This window comes from Colobus angolensis, unplaced genomic scaffold (assembly GCF_000951035.1).
Source record: "Colobus angolensis palliatus isolate OR3802 unplaced genomic scaffold, Cang.pa_1.0 Scaffold31, whole genome shotgun sequence".
NCBI classification, from domain to species: Eukaryota; Metazoa; Chordata; class Mammalia; order Primates; family Cercopithecidae; genus Colobus; species Colobus angolensis.
In genome coordinates, this window is record NW_012116377.1 from 8,973,185 (window position 1) to 8,997,061 (window position 23,877).

General features: G+C 39.9%; 1 protein-coding gene across 4 annotated transcripts in view; it reads right to left on the bottom strand.

Moving 5' to 3' along the window:
- The window catches only part of KALRN (kalirin, RhoGEF kinase), a 643,785-nt gene that overhangs the window by 336,340 nt on the left and 283,568 nt on the right, over positions 1 to 23,877 (bottom strand). For all 4 annotated transcript variants that reach the window (XM_011950775.1, XM_011950777.1, XM_011950776.1 and 1 more), the window contains exon 11: positions 6,811 to 7,002. In XM_011950775.1, the coding sequence (XP_011806165.1) occupies positions 6,811 to 7,002 (192 nt within the window). The remainder of the gene's footprint in view (positions 1 to 6,810; positions 7,003 to 23,877) is intronic.

A 23,877-nucleotide genomic window follows, 5' to 3' on the forward strand; every position in this document is an offset into this window, starting at 1 on the left:
GCTAAACCATGAGTAGAGTCAATATACCATTTAATAGACTGTAATTTTTCTAGCTCTCTCAATGTCCCATAGGTTTCCTCTATGTATGTCCCTCTGATTTAGCCTTGAAAAACATGCTTTGAAAAAAGTCCAAATTAGAGGGACACTTCTGCTACTACTTTACTGATTATTAAGAAGTCAGTGAGATCCAGCTAGAACAATCTTTTCTGTCAAGCTACTACAAGCCGATGTTTGCTGGAACTAATTAGGTGAAATCATGGAGCGAGTGAGGCAGCAGCAACCACGTGTGTTTTTTTCCCCACTGTCTTCCGCATTGGTTTCTCTCCCATGGGTGATCAACTTTCCTTTCTGCTTATCTAAGGTTTAATATTAGAGCACTGTACCTTCTCCACCAACCCACCCTCTCCCCAGAAAAAAAAAAAAATCCCATGTTTCAGCCATTTCCAGACTCTCTCTTCCTGATCAAAATGTATGTGTACTATGACCCTTCTTTTAGGGTCCTGCTTTCTTCTTGGCAATGGTTGCTTGCTCCATGCTGATATATACATGTAGATGGTTTTGTGCATTCTTTCTTACAGAAAACACATACAGTTGTGGCCAAAAATACCTACATCCAAAAGAATGCATCCAATTTGAGAATTTCTAGAACCTTGATAGGGGTACAGTTAAAGGTGCCTTTCCATGCCCTACATAAGATTAGCTCTAACAGTGAACCAGTGAGTTTAGCTAGGACCAGCCCACAGACCCTCTCCTGCTTGCATAGTGGGGCAGCCTGAGAAAGGGGCAACTGAAAAAGACAGGAAGGAAGGAGACAAGAGAGAAAGAGCCTAGGAGGTTTGTAAGAAAAATAACGAAGCTTACAGATGAGTGGTTAAGGAAAGAGGTCATTTTATTTCACTTTCTCCAGCTGATTGGCTGTTCCATTTGCACAGCTTGGGCAGCCATTGTGCTGACAACAATTTATTAACAATAATGGTATCAACAATCCTTAAGGATGTTGAAAGGCACACCATATCCACATGGTGAACCTCCTTTTCCCTCATTTTGAAAAGATAATTTTTCCTGGGCATCAATCACCTGCTTGTTTCTTAAATAAACAGTACAACAGTACAGCAAGCAAAACAGAGGATGAGGCTATTTTTGTTCTTAAAGCCATCACCCCTCTTAAAGACCAATTTAGTTTTGGTTCCAGAGTTGCTGGGTAGAGGAACATGTGTATATAGGAGTGTCTGTGGTGTGTTTGTACCTATTTGAGTAGGAAATAGTGTGGCAGAATGATTCCACAAGGTGAAAGAAATAGAAATGGGTATTTAATTAAGCTGTCTAATAAAGAGCAGAGGTTGGTTACTTTGGCCACATTCCTTATTTAACTTGACTTATATTTATACAACAAAAATATCTAAAAATGGATATTTTGAAAGCCCAGTGACTGCAGCATTTCCATGGAAACACAGCAAGGAAAGAGAATTCCATGATGACAATTTCTGCAGGGCAGGTTCTACAAATGCCATGTTTCTGGACAAAAAGAATGAGGACTTGGGTCAATGCTTCTCCCAAACTTGCCCTAGCTCTCCAGACCAGAAAACAAAGCTGGCTGCCCTCTTGGCTCCAGGCAAAAAGAATGTATTTAAGTTCAGCACAATTTGAACTAGCAGTGGAGGCTCTGGATGTACAAGAAAGTCCCAAGAACATATTTGTCGCCTTTCTTTTTTGAGTAACTCTTCTGTATAAGTAGGGATGAATAGTTTTGCTTTTGAAAAATAACATTTATTGGATTGTTCCTGATTATAAATTTAAAATATCATTGAAGAAATCTTGCAAAATAAAAAAAAAGGCCAAAAAATTAAATCTCCTATAACATTCTTAAATTCTTGGTATATTTACTTCTGGTCCTTATTCTATGTGTTATTGAAATTGTGTTATACTGGATATACAGTTTTTATTTTATTTTATTTTATTTATTTATTTTTTTGAGACGGAGTCTCGCTCTATCGCCCAGGCTGGAGTGCAGTGGCCGGATCTCAGCTCACTGCAAGCTCCGCCTCCCGGGTTTACGCCATTCTCCTGCCTCAGCCTCCAGAGTAGCTGGGACTACAGGCGCCCGCCACCTCGCCCGGCTAGTTTTTAATACAGTTTTTATAATTATACCACAAGCTCTTCGTCATGTCATTAATGATCTTTGGCAATGTGATTTAGAATGACTGTGTAATATTTTACTATATAAATGCACTATGATTTAACGAAATCACCCAGTGTGAAACATTTAGATGGTCTCTAATTATTCAAGATTATGACTAACGCTGTGATGAAATAGTTAGACATTTTTAACCCTCTAGGTTCCTACAATAAATAAAGAATTCATGAGGCTAATAGGATTAAGTAGACTTGAATTTGCAGAAGAAATGAGCCTGGAGGTTATCTTTTTATACCTTCCTCCTGTTTCCTCTCTGATCCTAATTAGAATAAATCTTTTGATGTGGAAATTTGGCAAAAGTAAAATTACGAACTTTAGCCTGGGGAGTCATAGGAAGTCTAGGTTAAATCATTTATGAAGGTGGATATTCAGTTCCCACTTAGAGATCTCCTACAAAAGAGGCTTTCATTCCATGAAAATTACAGACTATGATGACATTCTGTTAGAAATTGGCACCAAGGCAGAAACTCTGCAAATTATTACAGGAAGGAAGAAATGGAGGAAGGAAGAAAGAAGGAGGAAGATAGCCATAGTAAGACAGAAATGATTTACAACAATATTTATCAGCAGTACCAAAGGCCACTTTAGCAATGCTGAGCAGATTTTCCTTTTATTCACTCTACTCACAGTAAGAGGGAAAAGCAACCACGGCAACTCAAAATTCCCTAACAGACTACCAATCCTGTCTTGAATAAAAAGCCAGAACTTTGACTATAGAGTCAAGAGCGAATGAACTCAGGATCAAACAGGACCCATAGTTAGGGATGTTTGAGAGGTGATGAGTCTTGAGAGGTATTAAACAGAGTACGCAAAAAACAAACCACAGGAGTTCTTTCATGAGACCATTCAAGGATGCTCATTTCTGCCCCCCTAATAATCCATTTCTGCCTGCTATATATAGGTCCTGAAGGAAAGTTCCCATCAAGTTAGATTCCCCACCCAGCCCCCCTTATTTACAATATCTGGAGAGCTCAAATCAAAGAACTGCAATAGATTAAAATGTGATTGAAGGGACTCTTCTCTCACTTTTCTTCTTCTTTTTCTTTTACTTTTGTTAGGAGAGACTGGCTTCCCATTGTCAAATAAACCCATTTATTCAATATTTATTCAGCACCTCTATGTATCAGACACAGTAGTATCTGTATCTACATATCTAATGTCACATGTGTACTATACATATGAGCACTCCCAATTTAGTGAAGGAGAGAATCACAGCTCAGTGTGACCATGGCACCACTGATGGAGGTATATACAGCGCTCTGCTCTTGTCTGCGTAAAAGTTGCAAGCACCCAGGAAGAAGTTCAAGGAAAAATAAATAATGTCTAAGTTGAGCTTTAAGTTCCTTATTAAGCCTACTTTAAAGAAACACTAAGAAAAATGTGGGAGGAAGTTTCCTACTAGGAAAAAATGAGTGTTAGTATTGTACTACTTCATTTTGTAATAGTCATCCTCATAATTATTACAAAGCAACAGAGATTAACAGCAATTCTCCCAAAGGCACGAAGCATAAAAAAAAAAGATCTGGAAATCAGACCTACCTGGCATCCAAGATCTTGTTGTACTTAGTGTGTGGGAACATTTGCATGTGTGTGTACATGTATATGTGCATGTGTACACGTGTACATGTACATATACATGTATGTGCATGTATACATACACATACACCTTATTTTCTACGCTGCCTTGCAAATCACTTAAAGGGGACCTCATACAGACTGGTTTGGATGGGAAAGTGACCAAGAGGGAACATGCAGATACAAAGTCCCACTGCATGTCCCCTGGGAACAGCTCCTCTGTGACAGTCACTCAAAATGTTGCTTTTCTGTCCATCCTGAAAAAAAAAAAAAATCTGTATGATCAGAGAGTTGTAGATGGCTTGAATGGAATGAGCCTCACGACCACAAACCCCTTTGTATCCAGGCAGGGCTGCTCCAAATTTCTCTCATATTTTGGGACTGAGGAGAAAGAGCCTATGCAATTTCCTCATAGCCTCCTGTTTGAATGAATTCTCTGATGGAAAAAAAAATTCATTCAAGTCTCTGTTTATTAGCCTTTATATAAAAGTCTTTGTGGCAAAGGAGAAAAAAGCATGGCCATTAGAGACAGAAAGACCTGGGGTCAATTTCTGTAGTTACTACAACCTAGCTATAAAATCATGGGCAAATTATTAATTTTTCTGAACTTTGGTTTTCCCATTTGTAAAACTGGAATTTTAAAAAATGAGAATTGTCATGGCTATGAACTAGATAGCTAGATAGCCTAGTACATACTTTGTGCTAAATAAATTTCAGTTCTTTCTCTTTCTTCACCTGCCCCCTGTATCACACCATTCCTTCTAGCAGTATTTCACATGAATGTGACTTTATAACTGCGTTCCAGTGAGGAAACAAGTCTCAGGTTCAAACAGGACCAAGCTTAGCAAGATTTGAGAGATATCCGGGAAAACAATAGTCAATAACTCCCTGACTATTCCTGTCTCCCACACCTCCAATCCTGACAACACTGTGTATTTCTCAGCCAAGATCTGTCCTACCCATTAAGCCCCTGATTTGGGGTTTAGAAATGTAAAAAAGAAAAATAAAAGTAAGGAGAAGGAAGAACAGAGGAGATAGAAAAGAAAAAAACAAGAATGTAGGTCATAGGAAGACAGGTAAAATCTCTGCTGTACTACTGAGAAAGTCTGTAACCTTCGAAAAGTTATTTTCTGAGGCTTAGTCTCCTCCTTTAAAAATGTGTTTAATAAAATCGATATCATAAGATTATCATCAAGGTTACATGAGATGGTATATGCGTCTGGCAAGTAATAGGTGTCCATTCAAAAACGCATGTAATATATTTTGAGTGCTTACAATAAACCAAATCTTAGGCTCGGTAAATCACCTATACTACTTCAGCTTAATTATTATTATTATTTATTATCATTATCAACAGCAAATAAAGAAGACGAGAAGAAGAATGGAATCTTGGATTCACATTAGAACCTTAAGGGGCCTTAGAGCCACCAACTCCAACTGCATAATTTTATAGATAAGGAAACCCAAGGCCAGGGACATAGTGACTTGCACAAGCTCATATGGTTCTTTAGCAGCAGAATCTGGTCTAGAATCCCAGCCTTCTAGCTCTGTGTATAGAAGGTGGGAGATATAGCTAGAGGAATTCCTGAGAGCCATGGTCACTCTTTTGGGAGTGGTAGTTCCATGCAAACTGACCCTGGTCCACCACTTCTCCATGCAGCCAGCACCGCCACAGCCCTCATGAGGAACATGACTCCTGTTCATTCATACTCCATTCCATCACCCACAGGCTCATAATTAAAAGGGAATACACATGCCTTTGGTTTCTGAGACTTTCATTAACAATTGGGTGAGCCACTACCAAGCAGAGAACCAGGCAGGAAACCCTGGATTAATGCTAATCCCCTTGCTTTATAGACACTCATCAGAGAGTGGCTGCAGGTCCCGCAGAGAGGAAGCAAATCCAGCTTCAGGGAGCTTGCCAGCCCTTCATCTGCCTGGGGAATCTCAGCTGAGAGAACATTATCTTTTCATGTTTTTCTCTGATAGGCGCTGCAATGGTTTGCATTCATTCCCTCAGTGTCAGAAACAGCTGGGAAGCCGTAACAACTGATTCTTAATGCATTCCCAATATTAAAATTCAACTTAATTAAGTAGGGCTAATTTTTTTTTTCCTGAGCAGCAATCAAACTTTAATTAATACTCTATTACAGGGAATTCCTGGGAGGGGACACAAGCATGCATACACCTAATGAGTTCATCCGCCAAAGGTGTTATTACAGATGATGCTAAATGGGCCTCCTTACTGGCCACTTATTCAATTTCAGCATGTCCCATGTTAAGCAGAAATGAAAAGCAATCATAGGTTTGCAACCATCTTCCTCTCTATGGGGCCCCTCTGCTCTTGCAGCAGCTTAACATAATCTATCCTTCCTTTTCCTTTCTCCACTTGGTGAATTATTCAGGCTGGGTTTCAAGCCCAGCCAGCTTCTTTGGTAGAGGGCATCTCAGTCCCCCTTCTTTCAATGCGTGTCACTCCACATTCAGGCACAGTGAGGACCAACTGTAATATCACCCTGCCACAGACCTCATTAAGAAGATTAAATCCCCTGTTAAAAAAAAAATAAAAACACAGAAAAAACACAACTGTAAACTCTACATGTTCCTTGCTGGTAGCAAAGATACCTGATCAAAGTTCTGTAGGACTCTCATTTCTGATAGGAAACAGCAACCAAGAGAAATTGGGTGTGGAGTAGGAAAAGAGTCTGTGATCCTCTTACATTTCTTCTTGCAATGACTATTGCTATATCAGGGATTCCCACATTTCTCCAGCTGCAGATTGCATGCTCTAGTAGATGCCCCCAAAACCACCTGTCTCCATGACCCCCTTTCCTCACTAGATACTATGGGAGGAAATTTTGCCCCATTCTGAGAGACCCAAATGCAGGCTATCAGGAACGAATTGTTAATATTACCAAAGTTAGGAAGTTAGTAACCTCCAGACTACCCAGGACCCTGGTCAGACCTTCAGGGCCATTTTACTAGGAAGCCGACCTAACCTTGGCAGGACCGAATGCCCTCTCTCCACTAGCTCCCCTTACCTCTTTAGTGTGTGTGTGGAAGGAGACAGACATGTCCAGGAGAAGCTTCCGCTGCTCCACCCTGCGCACGAAGTCTTGGATGCGCACCTCCAGGTGTCGAGCTGCCTTGTAGATCTCCTCCGGGTCACATTCCCCCGTCTGAGCCAACTGCTCCGCTGCTTCTAGGAGCTTGTCCGCATTGGTGTACGTATTCTGCCAGCAACAACAGTGAGGCAAAGTCAAGTTGCAGTAGCGACTTCCAGCAGCCCACCCTGGGGCTCCCCGAGCTGAAGCGGAGGGGCGTGGGCGCTGAGCCGACAGCTCCCTGATCTGGCACTGAGGTGCAGTTTGTGGAGCTGGCACGCCGCCTCTCAGCAAGCTAGCAGCCTGCCTGGCTGCTCTGCACAGGCGGGAAACAGCGAGGTGCCTCATCCACCCCTGGGATTTCTCAGAGGTGCAGTGTCCCTGGAAAGAAGTGGGGAGAGCCTAGAGAACCTCCATACCCCAGCTGTTCCCAATCCCCTACCTTCAAGAAAACCCATCACTGCCTTCACATCTCAGGCTGTAACTGTCAGGATCAGAAATAGCACACCCACAAAGACAGTCTGTATTTCTATGTGAGAACACCAGAAAAACACTAACTGGGAGACTCGCTTTGCTTTTCTCCTCAAGTTCCCTGTAACTACTGGTGTTTATCTTTTTGGAACAGAGCTATTTCTTTGGAGGGGAAGGGATCAGCAACTCTAGGGAGCTGACAAAAGGCAGTGGCCACAGTCAAAGGGAGGAGATGCAGGCTACTCCCTGCGGGCCCAGGGAATGTTTGCAGGAAGGTTGGGGAGAAGTCTGTTGATTTTGTTTATCATAAGCTACTGCATACACACACGCGCACACACAGTTGTCCAACCCCCCATCTGTACACACCATGGTATTCTCCAGAGCATTTTAAAAGGCAACCAACTTGTAATTATTATTCATCAGGATGGGAGCCACTGCCTTTAGAACAGTTACTACATTATTTGCCACAGATGCAACTTTTCCTCAGCAGGCTTCTCATTTTGAAAGTCTCCTGATACGTTCTGACTTACAGCTGGTGACTCAGGTGTACATATATTTCTTAGTATCCCTAGAGTTGGCACAAAACTCTAGAGTAGGGAACAAGCAGAGCAGTCAGTATCAAACACAAAGTGAGTGGAGAATTGAAATGGATTCGTGAGCAATGACTCTCTGGTGCTTTGTTTTGCTTATGGAGACAGGTTCTCCGAGTCTGTAAGGAATGTTTTGGACTCACTTGAAGACCTGGGTGCTATGGACTAAATTGTACCCCCTACTCAAATTCACATGTTCCCAATATCTCAGAATGTGACCTTCCTTGGAAACAAGATAATTGTAGATGTAATTAGTTATGTTAAGTTCAAGTCACGCTATAGTAGGATAGATCCCTATATGGCTGGTGTCCCTATTTTAAAAAAAATGCCATGTGAAGAGACAGACATGCACACAGGGAGAATGCCATGTGAAGATGAACGAAGACATTGGGAGATGTATATACAAGGCTAAGAACGCAAAAGACTGCCAGAAAACTGCCAAAAGTTGAGAAAAAGGCACAGGGCAGATTTCTCCCTCATATTCCTCAGAAAGAACTAACTCTGCTGACACTTTGATCTCAAATGTCTAGCTTCCAGAACTGTGAGAAAAGAAGTTGTTGTTATCTAAGTCACAGTCTCATGGTGCTTTGTTACAACAGCCCTAGGAAACTGAGACTCTAGGGTTGAAACTTTCAGAGGCTGTGGAGCCAGCCTCTTGATTGTACTGGTATAGGACTGGGAAGATGGGCAGGCAAACACTTGTCTTGGCTTCTAGAAATTTGGAGAGAAGCCCCAGGGGATCCATAAGGAATGCTGCTTGAAAAGCAACTTCCCAAGGTAAACATCATTGCAATGCTGGTGAGACTGGGTTGAAAAAGAGAAAAAGTCATTTACATTGTCCCAATGCTTCCAAGACAGGGTTGAAAAAGAGGAAAAATCACTTGGCCCCAACTGGGAAATTCATGGAAAAACAGCAGCTTCATATGAGGAAAGGAGCTCTGTCACTGGGTTAAGCCAGGGTACATCAATTCTGGAAAGCAGATGAAGGAAGTCATCCATTCATGAGAGACATGCAGGGAGACAAGGGGAATGACAGGCAAGGGTAGACCTCTAGGGCTGTGGGTCAGGTTAAAGAAAGCTCTTGTGGGATTGCCCACAATTTCTAGTCTATATGCCCACAGCTGATGGGAGAGAGGTATTTTAGGAATCCCTCAAATTGTCCACCTTAAATCCTAGAGAATCTCAGGATTCCCCCCACCCCTGCTCCCCCAAAACCCCTAGAGATTGTAACTTTACATTCTGTAGACAATAAATAAAAATTTGTGGCAAAGTCAAAGTGAGCTTGCTAGCAAATTAGGTTTGGGACCAATAAGAGATAAATAAAAAGCCAAACTGAAGTGTCTACTACATGTAAGGTGATCAATTTGTCCCAGTTTGCCCAGGACTTTCCTGGTTTTAGCATAGAAATTCCTGTGTCCCAGAAATCCCCTCAGTCCTGGGAAAACTGGGATGGCTGATCGCCACAATACATATCTAATACTGTAAGTATCCCAAAAGTACAGATAAATATATCATGTATTTTGTCTCAAAGAAGAATAAAATCATTCTTGACAGAAATAACATGACAATACATAAGATGGGGCAAGCAACAAACTAATAGATAATTAGGGGTTACAATTTCTTGATATGATATAGATGCTGAAGAAAAGGAGTAAAACTGAGAATAATAGTAGCTAATAATTATTAAATATTTTACACATGACAAGGATTGTTCTAAAGGATTTTATGCATGCTATCCCCTTTAATCCTTACAATAACCCTATGAAGTTGATGTAGCCATCATACCCATTTTACAGATGAAGAAACTGAGGTACACAGAATTTCTGGCCAAAGTCACATGGCTAGTAAGTGGCAGAACCAGGATTAAAACCCTGTTGGCAGGCTTCAGAGCCCAAGCAACAACCCATTAAACTACCCTGCCTCTATAAAGAATATAGGCAGGAGCCTGAGGATGGGTAGGATTTAGCAGAGAAGGAGAAGGGCTTCTCATAGCCAAGCCTGTCTTCTTTTTGCACCCAGGGTACTCTATATTTATCCCACCCCACAGCCATCATCATACTTTATAGTAACAATGTGTCTCCATGGTATCTCCCTACTGGTCTGTGAGCCCCTTAAAGGCAGGTTCCGTGTCTCATTCGTCCTTGGTTCCCCCATGCCAAGCGCTGTGGCTGGTATGCAAGTCATTTACTAAATGTTTGTTGAATAAAGAAGACACAAATGAGTAGGCCTGTTTGAATAAGTTGAGTCAACCTAAAATTGGAGAGTGGCAGAAAATCAGGTTGGATACCTCAGTGAAGAGCTATAAGATAGATACATTTCATGGAGAGAATGGAACAATAAAGACAGGTGGGAAGGCAATGGGGTCAGCATTAAAGCTGAGCTCTCAGCTTTGTCTCTGCCCAGCTCTCTTCCCTATTACTAGCAGAAAAGAGCTTCTAAAATTCAGACACAATCACAACTGTCTTCTACTTAAAACTGTTCAGTGGCTTCCCACTGCCTTTGGGGTAAAATGTCTTGACACGGTGTGCAACGCCCTTCTTCACCTGACACTTTTTCCCTTCAGCTTCAACCCATATCACTTTCCTACAAACAGCCTAGGAAGTAAATTACTTGCATCCCCCAAAACTCACTGCACTGAATCTTGCCTCTGTGCCTTTGCACATATTCTTCTTCAGCCTGAGATGCCCTTCCCTTCACTCTTGTACTTGACCAACTCTTATTCACTCTTTAAGACCCAGTTAGGGCACTGCTTCTTCCAGGAACTCCACCCTCATATCCTCTTCTCTCCCAAGGCTAGCTTATGTGCCCTCCTCTGGACTCCTAGAGTGATCTATACCAACCCTCTCCATGGTACCTGCCGCTTTCTACTGCAAATGTTTGTCTTTCTCATCTCCTTAGGGGCAGATAATGTCTCTCATCTCTTTCCCTTAGTGTATGGCACCTAGTAAGTGCTCCATAAATATTTAGTAAATGAATGAAAGAATTAAAGAAGATATCAACCACCACCAACCTTTTTTTTTTTTTTTTTTTTTGAGATGGAGTCTCTCTCTGTCGCCCAGTCTGGAGTGCAGTGGTGCGATCTCGGCTCACTGCAAGCTCCGCCTCCTGGGTTCATGCCATTCTCCTGCCTCAGCCTCCCAAGTAGCTGGGACTACAGGCGCCTGTCACCTTGCCCGGCTAGTTTTTTGTATTTTTTTTAGTAGAGACGGGGTTTCACCGTGTTAGCCAGGATGGTCTCGATCTCCTGACCTCGTGATTCACCTGTCTCAGCCTCCCAAAGTGCTGGGATTGCAGGCTTGAGCCACCGCGCCCGGCCACCAGTCTTAATATTCAACCCTCGCTCCTCATCAACTACCTGGTACAAGCCGTTACATGATAGAATTCATGTTCAATGTTCAATTTTATTTGGTATATCCTACCTCCTGGCACAGCCTTGAAATAGAAATGTGTATGGAAAATATCAACTAAAGTATTACCAAAGCAATACTTCGATTCTTGTCAATACCCCCAAATTGGGGCAAGGATCACAACGGGTTTCTGTTCATTTTCTGACCAAATCAGCAACAGCTTTTGACCCAGGACCAGAGTCTGACCTTGCTCTGAACATATTTCCTAGGCATTCTTTGGTCTCCCAGCTTCCTAGTCTCTGCCTTGGGCTTGATGCCTTATTGACATTTCCCAACCGAATGCCAAAAATGGGTTATGAGTGCTCGTATATAGATCCCTCAGCTGTTGGAGCTTTCACATAGGACCTGTGGTAGACAGAGCCCCTGATTCAGAGATATGGGCCACACCGATGGCTGCAGTTCCTGTTCTTCCCTTTCCAACACCCCATGACTGTGTCAACCAGGTACGATGGCCTAAATAATTCAGCCCCTAATTCTAACTTAGACACTCTGCTGAAGCCTCGGCCCATCGCTTTTAAATTTTCTCCCCAGGAAAGAGACAGAACATTCTAGGATAATTTGTCTCTAACAGGAATTTCAGCAATACAGGTATGTTTTCAGATTCCCTGGGCTGAAGCAGAGAAGCAGGAAGCAGGCTTTCTAAAGGCAAGGGGTGGGAAAGACAGTGAATAAAAACACTCTAGAATCAAGAGGCTACTTCCTTGGTAAGACGAAGTGAGACTCTTGGCTTTATGTCCTGGGAGTGAGGAAGGATGAGGCCTGAAAGTCACCCTTACTATTCAAAAGAGGCAATGTAGATTGAAGAATGAGACTACCAGAGGACCAGGAGAAAATCCCCCTCACAGTGAGCATTTTTTTTCGGGCCAGCATGGCTGAAACCAGTAGGCAATGAGATGAAAGGAAAAAAAAATACATACGCATTGAAGACAAAGGAGACACAAAAGCATAGGCATTGGGGAGGGCAGCAATCAAGGTAACACCCAAAACCTTACATCTGAATAGTACTTTACAGCTTACAAACCTCTTTCACCTTCCTTCCTTGCCCTCTCTGGGGCAGATCTGCAAAGAATCCATGTGTGAGGAAACTACCTGAGGCTAGAGAAAGAACCATCTGAAAGAATTAGAGATAACAGTGCCTAGCACTCACACAGTTAGAAATAGCACTTGCTCCCACCAGTCAGCATGGAAAACCTCATGATTAATGGGATGTTGGATGGAGTACCCAGAAGGGTCAGAAGGGTAAATAAGTACACTTAGAATGAGAACGGCTCTGGTCTTGCCTAGTACATTTTAAGAGAAAGACCTGAACAGATCAATTTTTTTTCCATGTAACTTTATTGTGTCTCAGAATGAAGCTTAAGAATATTTATAGGAATAAAGAAATATCCACAACTGACAAGGTAAAACTCATGATGTCTGGTATCTAGTAAAAAACTAACAGGCATGCACATAATCAGGAAAATCTCACCTATGAGAAGGAGAAAAATCAATCATTGAAAACTTACCCAGAACTGAAATAGATGTTAAGATTAGCAGACAAGTATTTTAAAATGGTTATCATAATTGTATTTCGTATGTTCAGATAGTTAAGAAATAAAAAAATTTTAAAAACCCCTTGTACTTCTAAAGATGAAAACCATTAGGCTGTATTAACAGTAGGTTAGGCTTTGCAGAAGATAAAAGGACTGAACTTGAAAACTGCAATAGTAACTATTTAAACTAAAATACTGAGAGAAAAAATAAATTTTAAAAACAAAGCATGTGTGAGCTATGGAAGAACTTCAGACAGGCCAATATCCATGTAATTGAGATTCCCTAGGAGAAGAGGAGGGTATTGGAAAAGATACCTAAAGAAATAATGACCAAGAAGTTTTCAAATATAACAAAAACTATAAATCCAAGAAACCCATCAAACCTTCAACACAAGAAACACAAAGAAAACTACACCAAGGAACATAAAAGTAAAATAAACTGGCAAAAAAGGGAAAGAAAAGAAAATCTTTAAAGTAGAGGAAAAAAGGACAAGCTATATACAGAGGAACAAAGATAAGGATGACGGCAGACTTGTTATTGGAAACAGTGCAAGCAAAAAGACAGTAGAGCAACATCTTCAAAGTACTAAAAGAAAAAAACAAAAAACAAAAAGCAAACCTGGGAATTCTGTGCCCAGCACAAATATTTTCAAAAACAAAAGCGAAATAAAGACTTTTTCAGATATACAAAGATGGAAGAATTCTTCACTAGCAGATATGCAAGACAAGAAATGTTAAAAGAAGTCCTTCAGGAAGAAGGAAAATGGTATCAGATGGAAATACAGATCCATACACAGGAATCAAGAGCACTGGAAATACTACATGGGTAAATGAGGTTTAAAAACTAATGATAACAATGTAGTATGGGATTTATGGTACATATATAAGTAAGATAAGTTAAAATACTATAAATCCTAAGGCAATCATTAAAATAATAAAAGTTATAGTTTATCAGCCAACAAAGGAAGTCAAACAGGATCATAAAAATATTAAATTAATCCAAAAAGGCAAAAACGGGGGAAAAGCAACAGATGCAACAAACAGAAAAAAAAAAAAAGGTGGTAGACTTAAATCCAAACATATCAGCAATCACATTAAATATAAATTGTCTAAATAACACAATCAAAAGGCAGAGATTGTCAGATTAGATAAAAAAGCAAGTTCCAATTATATGCTGTCTACAAGGAATGCACTATAAGTACAAAGACACCAAGCAGGGTAAGAGTAAAAGAACAGAAAAAGATATAGCATGATAACACTAGCCAAAAAAAGCTGGGTGGCTATATTCATATCAGACATAGTAGATTGCAGAGTGAATAACATTACCAGGAAAAAATGAATAATATTATCATTTGATAATGATCAAGGGGTCAATTCATCAAGAGGATATAATAACCCTAAACATTTATGCATCTATCAACAAAAGTTCAAAATATGTAAAGACTGATTAAACCCACAAGGAGAAATAGAGAAATCCATAATTACAGTCAGAGATTTCCATGCCCCCTCTCAGTAATTAATAGAACAAGTAGATAGGAAATTTGTAAGGATATAGATTTGAACACTCTCAACCAACGTGGCCTGACATTTATAGGACATTCCACCTGCACCTCAACAGCTGAATGCATATGTTTTTCAAGTGCTCACAGAATATTTACCAAGATAAACCATATTCTCAGCCATAGAGTCTCAACAAATTTAAAGAGATGCAAGTCATACAACATATTTTCTCTGACTATAATGTAATTAAATCAGAAATCAATAACAGAAATATCACCAGAATATTCACAAATTATTGGAAACTAAATAACACATTTCTAAATAACCCATAGGTCAAAGAAGGTGGCATCAGTTAACCAGGTGTCCCTAGTATGCTAAGCATAGTGTTAGGTTCTTTATCGACATTATCACTAAGCATTGGGATCAATCATAAGATAGATATTATTAATTTCATTTTACAAATGAGAAAACTGAGGCTCAGAGACATAAAGTAACTTGTTTAAACAATGTTTTATAACTAGAAAATGGTAAGCAAGTCTAACTATAATTTCCAGTACTTTTCACCGAAACATGTACTTCTCCAAAACTCACTGTAAAATCTCCAGCTCTTCTGCTTCTTTATTACTTTGAATTACATTCACTCTTAGGCCTTTGGTTTTTAAATTATGACATTGTAATTGTGCATGTGCAACAGCCTTTTTTTTTTCTTTTGCAATACACTTCTCTTGTGTGCATGTTGTCTTCTAAGGAGAATTGTACTCACTTTAAAGGAAAGAGTCCATCTTACTCATCTTTTCTATCTCAACTATTCATCAATGTACCTAGTGGGCATAGTGCTCTCCTTTCAATAGTCACTCAACCCAAAAACTCTGCAGTTCAGCAGCTTGACAGCAGTAAGGTGTCGCATTTCCCAGTTCCATTTAGCACTGAGAATGTATTTGCCATGTAAATGAAGGTTAGAATCGCAGGATAAAATAAAGAAATTCAGTTGAGCACATAATAGCTTTAAAATATAGTACTGACACAGCACATTGTCTATGATGAAAGAGGGTAATATAGAAAAATGCTTTTCAGTTTTCATCCTAGATCACCGGGAATATTTCTCCTCCATCTGTTGGTGCTTGTATTGGGGAAGGGGATGAACTCTGGGAATGGCAAAGTCGTCTTTGGTGGAAAGAAGTAGGAAGAAACAGAGGGAACTAGTTCTGGGTACCAGTGATGGTTTCACCCACCACATTACATCTGCTGAAAGAACAATATCTTCTTCGGTGCCCTGAATAAGTGAACAAATAAGTTCCCTCCATTAGAATAACTTTATGTCCAAAGAAGGAGTGTCTAAGGAGTATCCTAAAGAGATGCTCCTTAAAGTTGAAGACTATCTATATAAATCTTCAGTTACTAATTGGGACTGATATGAAAAATAACTATTGCAGGTGCCAGTGCCTCACAACACGAGTAGTTTCAGTACTGAGATTATCTCTGGGAACTTAAACATCAACTTTATCACATTTACATATGTAATAATCACCCTGTCCATTCTCACACATCTCTACTTGCTGGGGACTATTTTTCTTTATATCTAAAATGCTAGAAACCATCATTCTCAGCAAACTATCGCAAGAACAGAAAACCAAACACTGCATGTTCTCACTCATAGGTGGGAACTGAACAATGAGATCACTTGGACTCGGGAAGGGGAACATCACACACGGGGGCCTATTATGGGAAGGGGGGAGGGGGAAGTGATGGCATTGGGAGTTATACCTGATGTAAATGACGAGTTGATGGGTGCTGATGAGTTGATGGGTGCAGCACACCAACATGGCACAAGTATACATATGTAACAAACCTGCAGGTTGTGCACATGTACCCTAGAACTTAAAGTATAATAATAAAAAAAAAGAAAAAAATAAAATAAAATGCTTTAGCCCCTTTTCCTATAAAAGGCCTATTTTTAGAACTCTACTTTTTTTTAAAGTAAAATTTTATTTTCCTACAGTCTAACTGTGTGTGTTTAGGAAGGTACACAAGCCTAGAAATTCTGAGAAAATTATAGTAGTTCTTTGCTGGGGTGTTCTCTTTCACTGATCCCTTTTCTTTCTTTCTCAATAACTCTTCATTTACACATTATTGCTTTAAACAACCTTCAAAATATTCTCTCCCGACTGTAAACTAGAAGCTAAATATCTGGTCACTCTCAGGCAGGAAAGCAAAAGAACTACTTAACTGTTAACATTTTATCCATTTAATAACAACAACAATAAAACATCTTGTTTGTGGATTAAAAGGCAAAGTCAACCCTAGAGGTTGCCAACACTAGTTATAAGATATAATTTGACAGATAACACCAGGTCCAGACTGTAAGAAAAAACCAGTTCAGATTTCAGAAAACATAGCCACCCTCTGGGACCTGAAACATACAGCAGGTAAAGACTGTCCCTGACCTCTCCCCACCTAGCCCACCAGGGAATGGGGAGCTGTGGAAGGCAGAGTCAGGGCTGTAAGCTGGGCCTAGGGAAGCCAGGACTAGCACTTAGAATGGGACACAAAGAAGACACTGCAGAGAGCAAGGAGACTATAGAGGCCAGAGGCTGGCACAGAGCTGCTTCCTGAGACAAACCAGAGGCAACAATGGAGAGCAAAGACAGCTGAGCAATTAGGAGACCACAATGAGGCATGCACTAAGCAGACACAGAGCTCTGAAGACTGTGGAGGAAGGCTTCTTCCTTTTTCCACTGAGCAGGCCCCAGATATAGCCAGCTGGCATTCATGTTGCTGCTGGGAAGCAACCCATCACTCCTGGAATTTGATAACACAATCTCCACTCCTCTGGTGACCCTCTCCCCTCCCTCCTTTCCCTCACTCTATTCAAACTGGCAAAACAATGAAGGGGAACATGCAGCCACAACAGAAGAATGGGGACAAAAACATTTTAAAAGTGAAGAAGATAGACTTAAATATTCAGATGTGGATACACAGAATGCCCAGTGGCCCCGTCCCGGCAGAAATTCATTCTTGCATGAAATTCCTGAAGCCAAAGAAACAAGCAGTTGGTGAGAAAGCATCCTCATGGAACAGGATAAAGCTGCCTGCTGCAGGGTTTGGCAATTCAAGAGGTATGGGGGGAAATGTATCCACAGCAATATTCTCTCTCAAAAGATGTAACTTTGCAGTGTTGCTGTTTTTCCTGTTTTCTATATTCTATGTTTGGCTGGCAGTGGGAGGGAGTGGGTGTCAGAGAGAGAAGACTGGGCTTTGGAGAAACAAGACAGTTGGCTTGAAAATACTGCTGAAAACTGTGGGACTTGTGGATTTATTTTTCTCTCCTGTTCCATTCCTAACAGAGGAAAAGAGGAAAAGGCTGTTTCTGACATGGAAAGGTGGGTCAGATGATGAGGTGACCAAATCAGAGGGTTTGGCCATACTTCTGCCTCCATCCCTGTTAGCATAGTGCTCTTTCAAGTCCTTTCACCTTGTTTTGGTCACATATATCTCTGTTGCCTGAGGTTATGTCTATATACATCTGTAGGGAGCCCATAGCCTCTGATATAAGAGCAAAGGTACCCAACCCTCTTAATGATGATGCTCCTGCTCCCTTTCCACCTTCCCAGAATCTGGACTCTTTCTACCTCAGACCATTCATGCTGCTATCACAAATGCTTTACAATGGGTGGCTTATACATAACAGAAGTTTATTTCTCACAGTTCTAGAGGCTGAGAAGTCCAAGATCAAGGTACCCACAGATTCAGTATCTGGTGAGGGCTTCAATTTCTGGTTCACAGATGATCTTCTCACTATGTCTTTATATGATGGAAGGAACTAGCTAGCTTTCTGGAACCTCTTTAAAAGGGCACTGCTCACCTCCCAAAGTTCCTGCCTCGTAATACAATCATATTGGAATTAGGTTCAATATATACATTTGGAGGAAACACAGACATTCAGACCATACTGCTACTTGCCCTGGGTTTTACCTTAGTTAACCTCCCTGGGCTTGGTCCACAGATTATATGGAACAGAGTTTCTCAACAGTAACACCATTAACATTTTGCGCTGGTTAATTCTTTGCTTGGGGGGCTCTTGTGGGTTGAATTCTGTCCCCACAAAAAGATAGGCTGTAGCTCTAACCCCAGTACTTTAGAATGTGACCTTATTTGGAAATAACATTGTTGCAGATATAATTAGTTAAGATGAGATCATACTGAAATAAGGTAGGTCCACAATGTGGTATGACTGGTGTTCATTCATATAAAAAGATGTCCACATGAAGATACAGACATACAGGGAGAGCGACATGAAAGCTGAGATTGGAGTGGTGCAGCCACATGCCAGGAAATGGCAAAACCACCAGCAAGTCACTGGAGGCTAAGAGGCCTGGAAGAGATTCTCCCTCAGAGCCCTCAGAAGGAACAACCCTGCTAACACTGCAGTCTCAGACTTCTAGCCTCCAGAACTGTAAGACAATCAATTTCTGCTGTTTTAATCTGTGCAGTTTGTGGTACTTTGTTACAGTAGCCACAGGAAACAAACACGGGCTGTCCTGTGCACTGCAGAATGCTTAGCAGCATCCCTGGAATCTACCCACAGGATGCCGATAGCAACCTCTTCCCCAGATGTAACAATCAAAAATGTCCCCAGCTACTGTCAGATGTCCAGGTGGGGTAGAAGTTGGGGGAAGACAAAAATTGCCTTCCAGTTGAGAACCACCATTTTAGACCATAAGACCATAGAGGAAGCTGAATTGAGAAAGATCATACAACTGCCCCAGCTTACAGTATTTTTCTGATAATCATTCAGATGGCAGAAACCTTAAGGAATCCTCTAATCCTGTGGTTCTCACAGGACGGGGAAGGAGGTTAGGGGTTGAGGGCCAAGGGGTTTGAGAGATAAAGATAGGAGCTTGGAGGGACAATGTAGTACCCTGGCTCTGCTCCAGGTTTTGTAAATTAGGATGGGCTTGGGGAGGGAGTTGTGGGAATGTCTGACAGCCACGTTTTAAAAGCTCCCAGGTGACTCTAATTGTAGCCGCTCATCTACCATTGAAACCGCTCATCACAGGGAAGGGCTCAAAGCCTGGGCTGAAATTCCAACGTGAGAGAAATCTAGTCTTTTGCCTTGAAAAGTCTCAGAACTTAGGACAGTGATATATTTAACACTATGTATGGCAGTTTAAATACAGTAACTGTGGGTTATAGAAATGAAAACCAGAAATGACCAAAATGCTCAACAATACAGAATAGTAGGCCGGGCGCGGTGGCTCAAGCCTGTAACCCCAGCACTTTGGGAGGCCGAGACGGGTGGATCATGAGGTCAGGAGATAGAGACCATCCTGGCGAACACGGTGAAACCCCGTCTCTACTAAAAAATACAAAAAACTAGCTGGGCGAGGTGGCGGCGCCTGTAGTCCCAGCTGCTCGGGAGGCTGAGTCAGGAGAATGGCGGGAACCTGGGAGGCGGAGCTTGCAGTGAGCTGAGATCCGGCCACTGCACTCCAGCCTGGGCGACAGAGTGAGACTCCGTCTCAAAAAAAAAACAAAAAACAAAAACAATACAGAATAGTTCACTACACTCTGGTACATAACACATGATAGAGTATTACCCACTCACTACAATTATGTTTTTGAAGAATATTTAATGACTTAAAGACATGTTCTTAATGTAATATTAAATGAAGAAGTCAGAATAAACCAAAGTATAGTTCTAATTTTATCATATAAAAAAACTTACTACTGATAATGATAATGATTATGCGATTATATCGTATTATAAATAAGGAAACTGAGGATTAAAAATGTAAAAGAACTTGAAAAAGCTCACATGAATAATTGATGTTGATCTGGAATTCATATTTGTTTGATCCTGGGCAAAACAATCTTAGTATTCTATTGTGCTAAATGAAAATTTATCAATAAATATTAATAATGGTTATGTCTGAGTGATATTAGAGATAAATTTTCTTTTCCACTATTTCCTTGTTTCCTAATTATTCCATGGTGAATATGTATTAATTTCATAATTAGGAAAAATGGAAAAAATCACTTAAATATAAAAATTATATGCAGGGCCTTGTTTAGAAATTATTCTAACGAAGAAATTGTGGCATATATGCACAATAGAGTAATATTTAGCCATAAAAAAGAATGAAATTCAGTCATTTGCAAAAACTTGAACGGAACTGGAGGTCATTACTGTTAGGTGAAATAAGCCAGGCACAGAGAGACAAACATCTCATGTTCTCATTTGTGGGATCTAAAAATCAAACCAATAGAACTCATGGACATAGAGAGTAGATGGATGGTTATTAGAAGCCTGGAAGGGTAGTAGGAAGTTGGACGTAAGGTAGGAATGGTTAAGGGCTACGAAAAATAGAAAGAATGAAAAAGACCTACTATTTGATAGCACAATAGGGTGACTATAGTCAATAATAACTTTATTGTATATCTTTAAACAACTTAAAGAATTTAATTAGATTGTAACTTGAAGGTTAAATGCTTGAGGGGATGGATATCCCATTCTCTATGATGTGTTTATTTCACATTGCACACCTGTATCAAAACATCTCATGTACATCATAAATATATATACCTAATATGTACCCACAAAAAATTTAAAAATAGTACAAAATATTTTTTTAAAGAAATTATTCCAAATAGTAGGCAGAAACATTTGTTTTGCAAATGTTTCCTTATTTTTGTAAGAAGAAAGATATGTAAGACTATTGGTAGGAAGGTAAATTAGCATAGCCATTATGGAAAACAGTATGGAGTTTCCTGAGAAAAGTAAAAATACAATTACCGTACAACCCAGCAATTCTGTTACTGGATATATATTCAAAGGAAATGAAATTACCATGTTGAAGATATGTCTGCACTCTCATGTTTACTGCAGCACTATTCACAGTAGTCAAGATATGAAATCAACCTTCATGCCCATCAGTGAATAAACGGATGAAGAAGACAAAAGGTCTTCAAAAAGTTCATGGGAAATGTGTGATATTTAAAAGGAAACTATGCGTGGATTTCACCTTTTTTACACCCAAATAAACTCATACTAACTTGTCATAACATACCTGAACAGGAAGTAGTTTGAGGTACTAAGAAGGATAAGACATCAGTTTCAAATAGCCCCAATCAGAGCAACATGAATGCTGCTAAAATTGAAGCAAGGACAAACATCAAATTTATGGTGAAGCTTGGGTGGAAGAATGATGAAATTATTTATGCTTTACAAAAAGTTTATGGGGACAATGCCCTAAAGGAATTGGCAGTTTACAAATAGCTAACTCATTTTAAGAAAGAACGAAATAATTTTGAAGATGAAGCCCATAGCTACAGACCATCCACATCAATTTGTGAAGAAAAATTAGCCTTGTTCATGCCAATGATTAACCGCAGAAATAATAGCCAACACCACAGACATCTCAGTTGGATCAGCGTACACAATTCTGACTGAAAAATTAAAGTTGAGCAAAGTTTCCACTCAATGAGTGCCAAAATGATTGCACCCAGATCAGTTGCAAACAAGAGTAGAGTTTTTAATGGAGACTTTAAACAAGCATGATTAAGATCTTGAAGTATTTCTTTAAAGAATTGTAACAGAAATGAAACATAGCTTTACCAGTATGATCCTGAAGACAAAACACAATCAAAGCAATGGCTACCAAGACGTGGAAGTGGGAGCCTGTCAAAGCAAAAGCAGACTGGTCAAGAGCAAAGACCATGGCAACAATTTCTTGGGATGCTCAAGGCATTTCACTTGTTGGCTTTCTGGCTGGCCAAAGTGATAATATTTGCTTACTATGAGAGTGTTTTGAAAAAATTACCCAAAGCTTTAACATGAAAATGCCCAGGAAGCTTCACCAGACAGTCCTTCTCCACTAAAACAATGCTCCTGCTCATTTCTCTCAGCTAAACAAGGGTATTTTTTTTTTAGAATTTTGATGGGGAATCATTAGACATCCACCTTACAGTCCTGATTTGGCTCCTTCTGACATATTTTTTGTATCTTAATCATAAAAAAAATCTTAAAGGGCATCCATTTTCCTTGAGTTAAGAACATACATTGATCTGGTTAAATTCCCAGGACCCTCGGTTCTTTAGGGATGGACTACATAGCTGGTATCATCACTTACAAAGGTGCCTTGAACTTGATGGAACTTATGTCGACAAATAACGTTTATATATATTTTTTCTTTTTAATTCCATTTTCCATAAACTTTTTGAAGTGCTGTCATATAGACAATGGAATACTATTCAGCAAAAAAGGAGATCCTGTCATTTTTGACAATATGAATCAACAATATGAATCATATGTTATGGTAAGTGAGATATGCCAGGCACAGCAAGATAAATACTGCATGATCTCACTTATATGTGGAATCTAGAAAAGTTGATCTCACAGAAGCAGACAGTAAGGTGGTTACCAGGGGATGGGATAATTGGGGGTGGTGGTTGGGAGGTCTTGAGGCAGGGGAGTTGGGGAGACATTGGCCAAAAGATACAAAATTTCAATTAGATAGAAGAATAAGTTCAAGGGATCTATTGTTCAACATAGCATCTATAGTTAACAATATATGTATTCTTAAAAAATGCTAAGGGAATAGATATAAAGTTCTCTCACCACAAAAATGATAACTATGTGAGGTGATGCATCTCTTAATTAGCCAGATTTAGTTATTCCTCAATGTATATATACTTCAAAACAATATGTTGTACATAGTAAATACATACATACATGTTCTGTTGATTAAAAAATAAGAAATTTAAAAGAAAAAGAGAAAGATGTGCAAGATAACTGATTATCTCGGGAGTGTGGAATTGAGAAGTGGGAGTGGAGAAATAATTAGCTCTTTATTTACACATCTTTGCAATGTTCCACATGTTATTACAATAAACAGGACTTTCTCCAAAATTTGAAAAACACCAAAGAAATTTTAAAAGGGAAAGATAAGGATTCAATATATTTTTGTCAACTGAAGGTGAAAATGTGAGTGCATTTAGAAATACAAATAAATTTCATTACAAATATATTTATCTTAGAGATGAATGCATTTCCTAGTTATGTAGACCCTAAAGACACTAATGCTTGAAGAAGTACAATAAAATATACAATCACAAAACATGTAAAATGTCTCTGTAGCCCCAGACATTTCACATTTCTCAGTCTGGTCTTTATGACATTGCTTAGCATAGCTTAGAAGAAACATGATGTTGGTATGACATACATATGCAAAAAAACTCATTAAAAATGATCACCTATGAAGTCCTAGAAATTCTTCTCCCTGGGCATAATGCCAGCATCAATTATTCATAACCTTGAGTTGTTTTCCTCGGCCATCAGAAGTAAGAAACATGTCAAATTTGAAAGTACTTAAAAGTGAGGCAGGTGCTCTGATCACACCCCTAGAGCCTATGTCTGAAGTGGCACCGTAAGTTTTGGTTGAAAGCCTTTCCTTTATAGATCACCATCATATAAATATCAAAAGCCTTAGTGCCATGACATAGAAC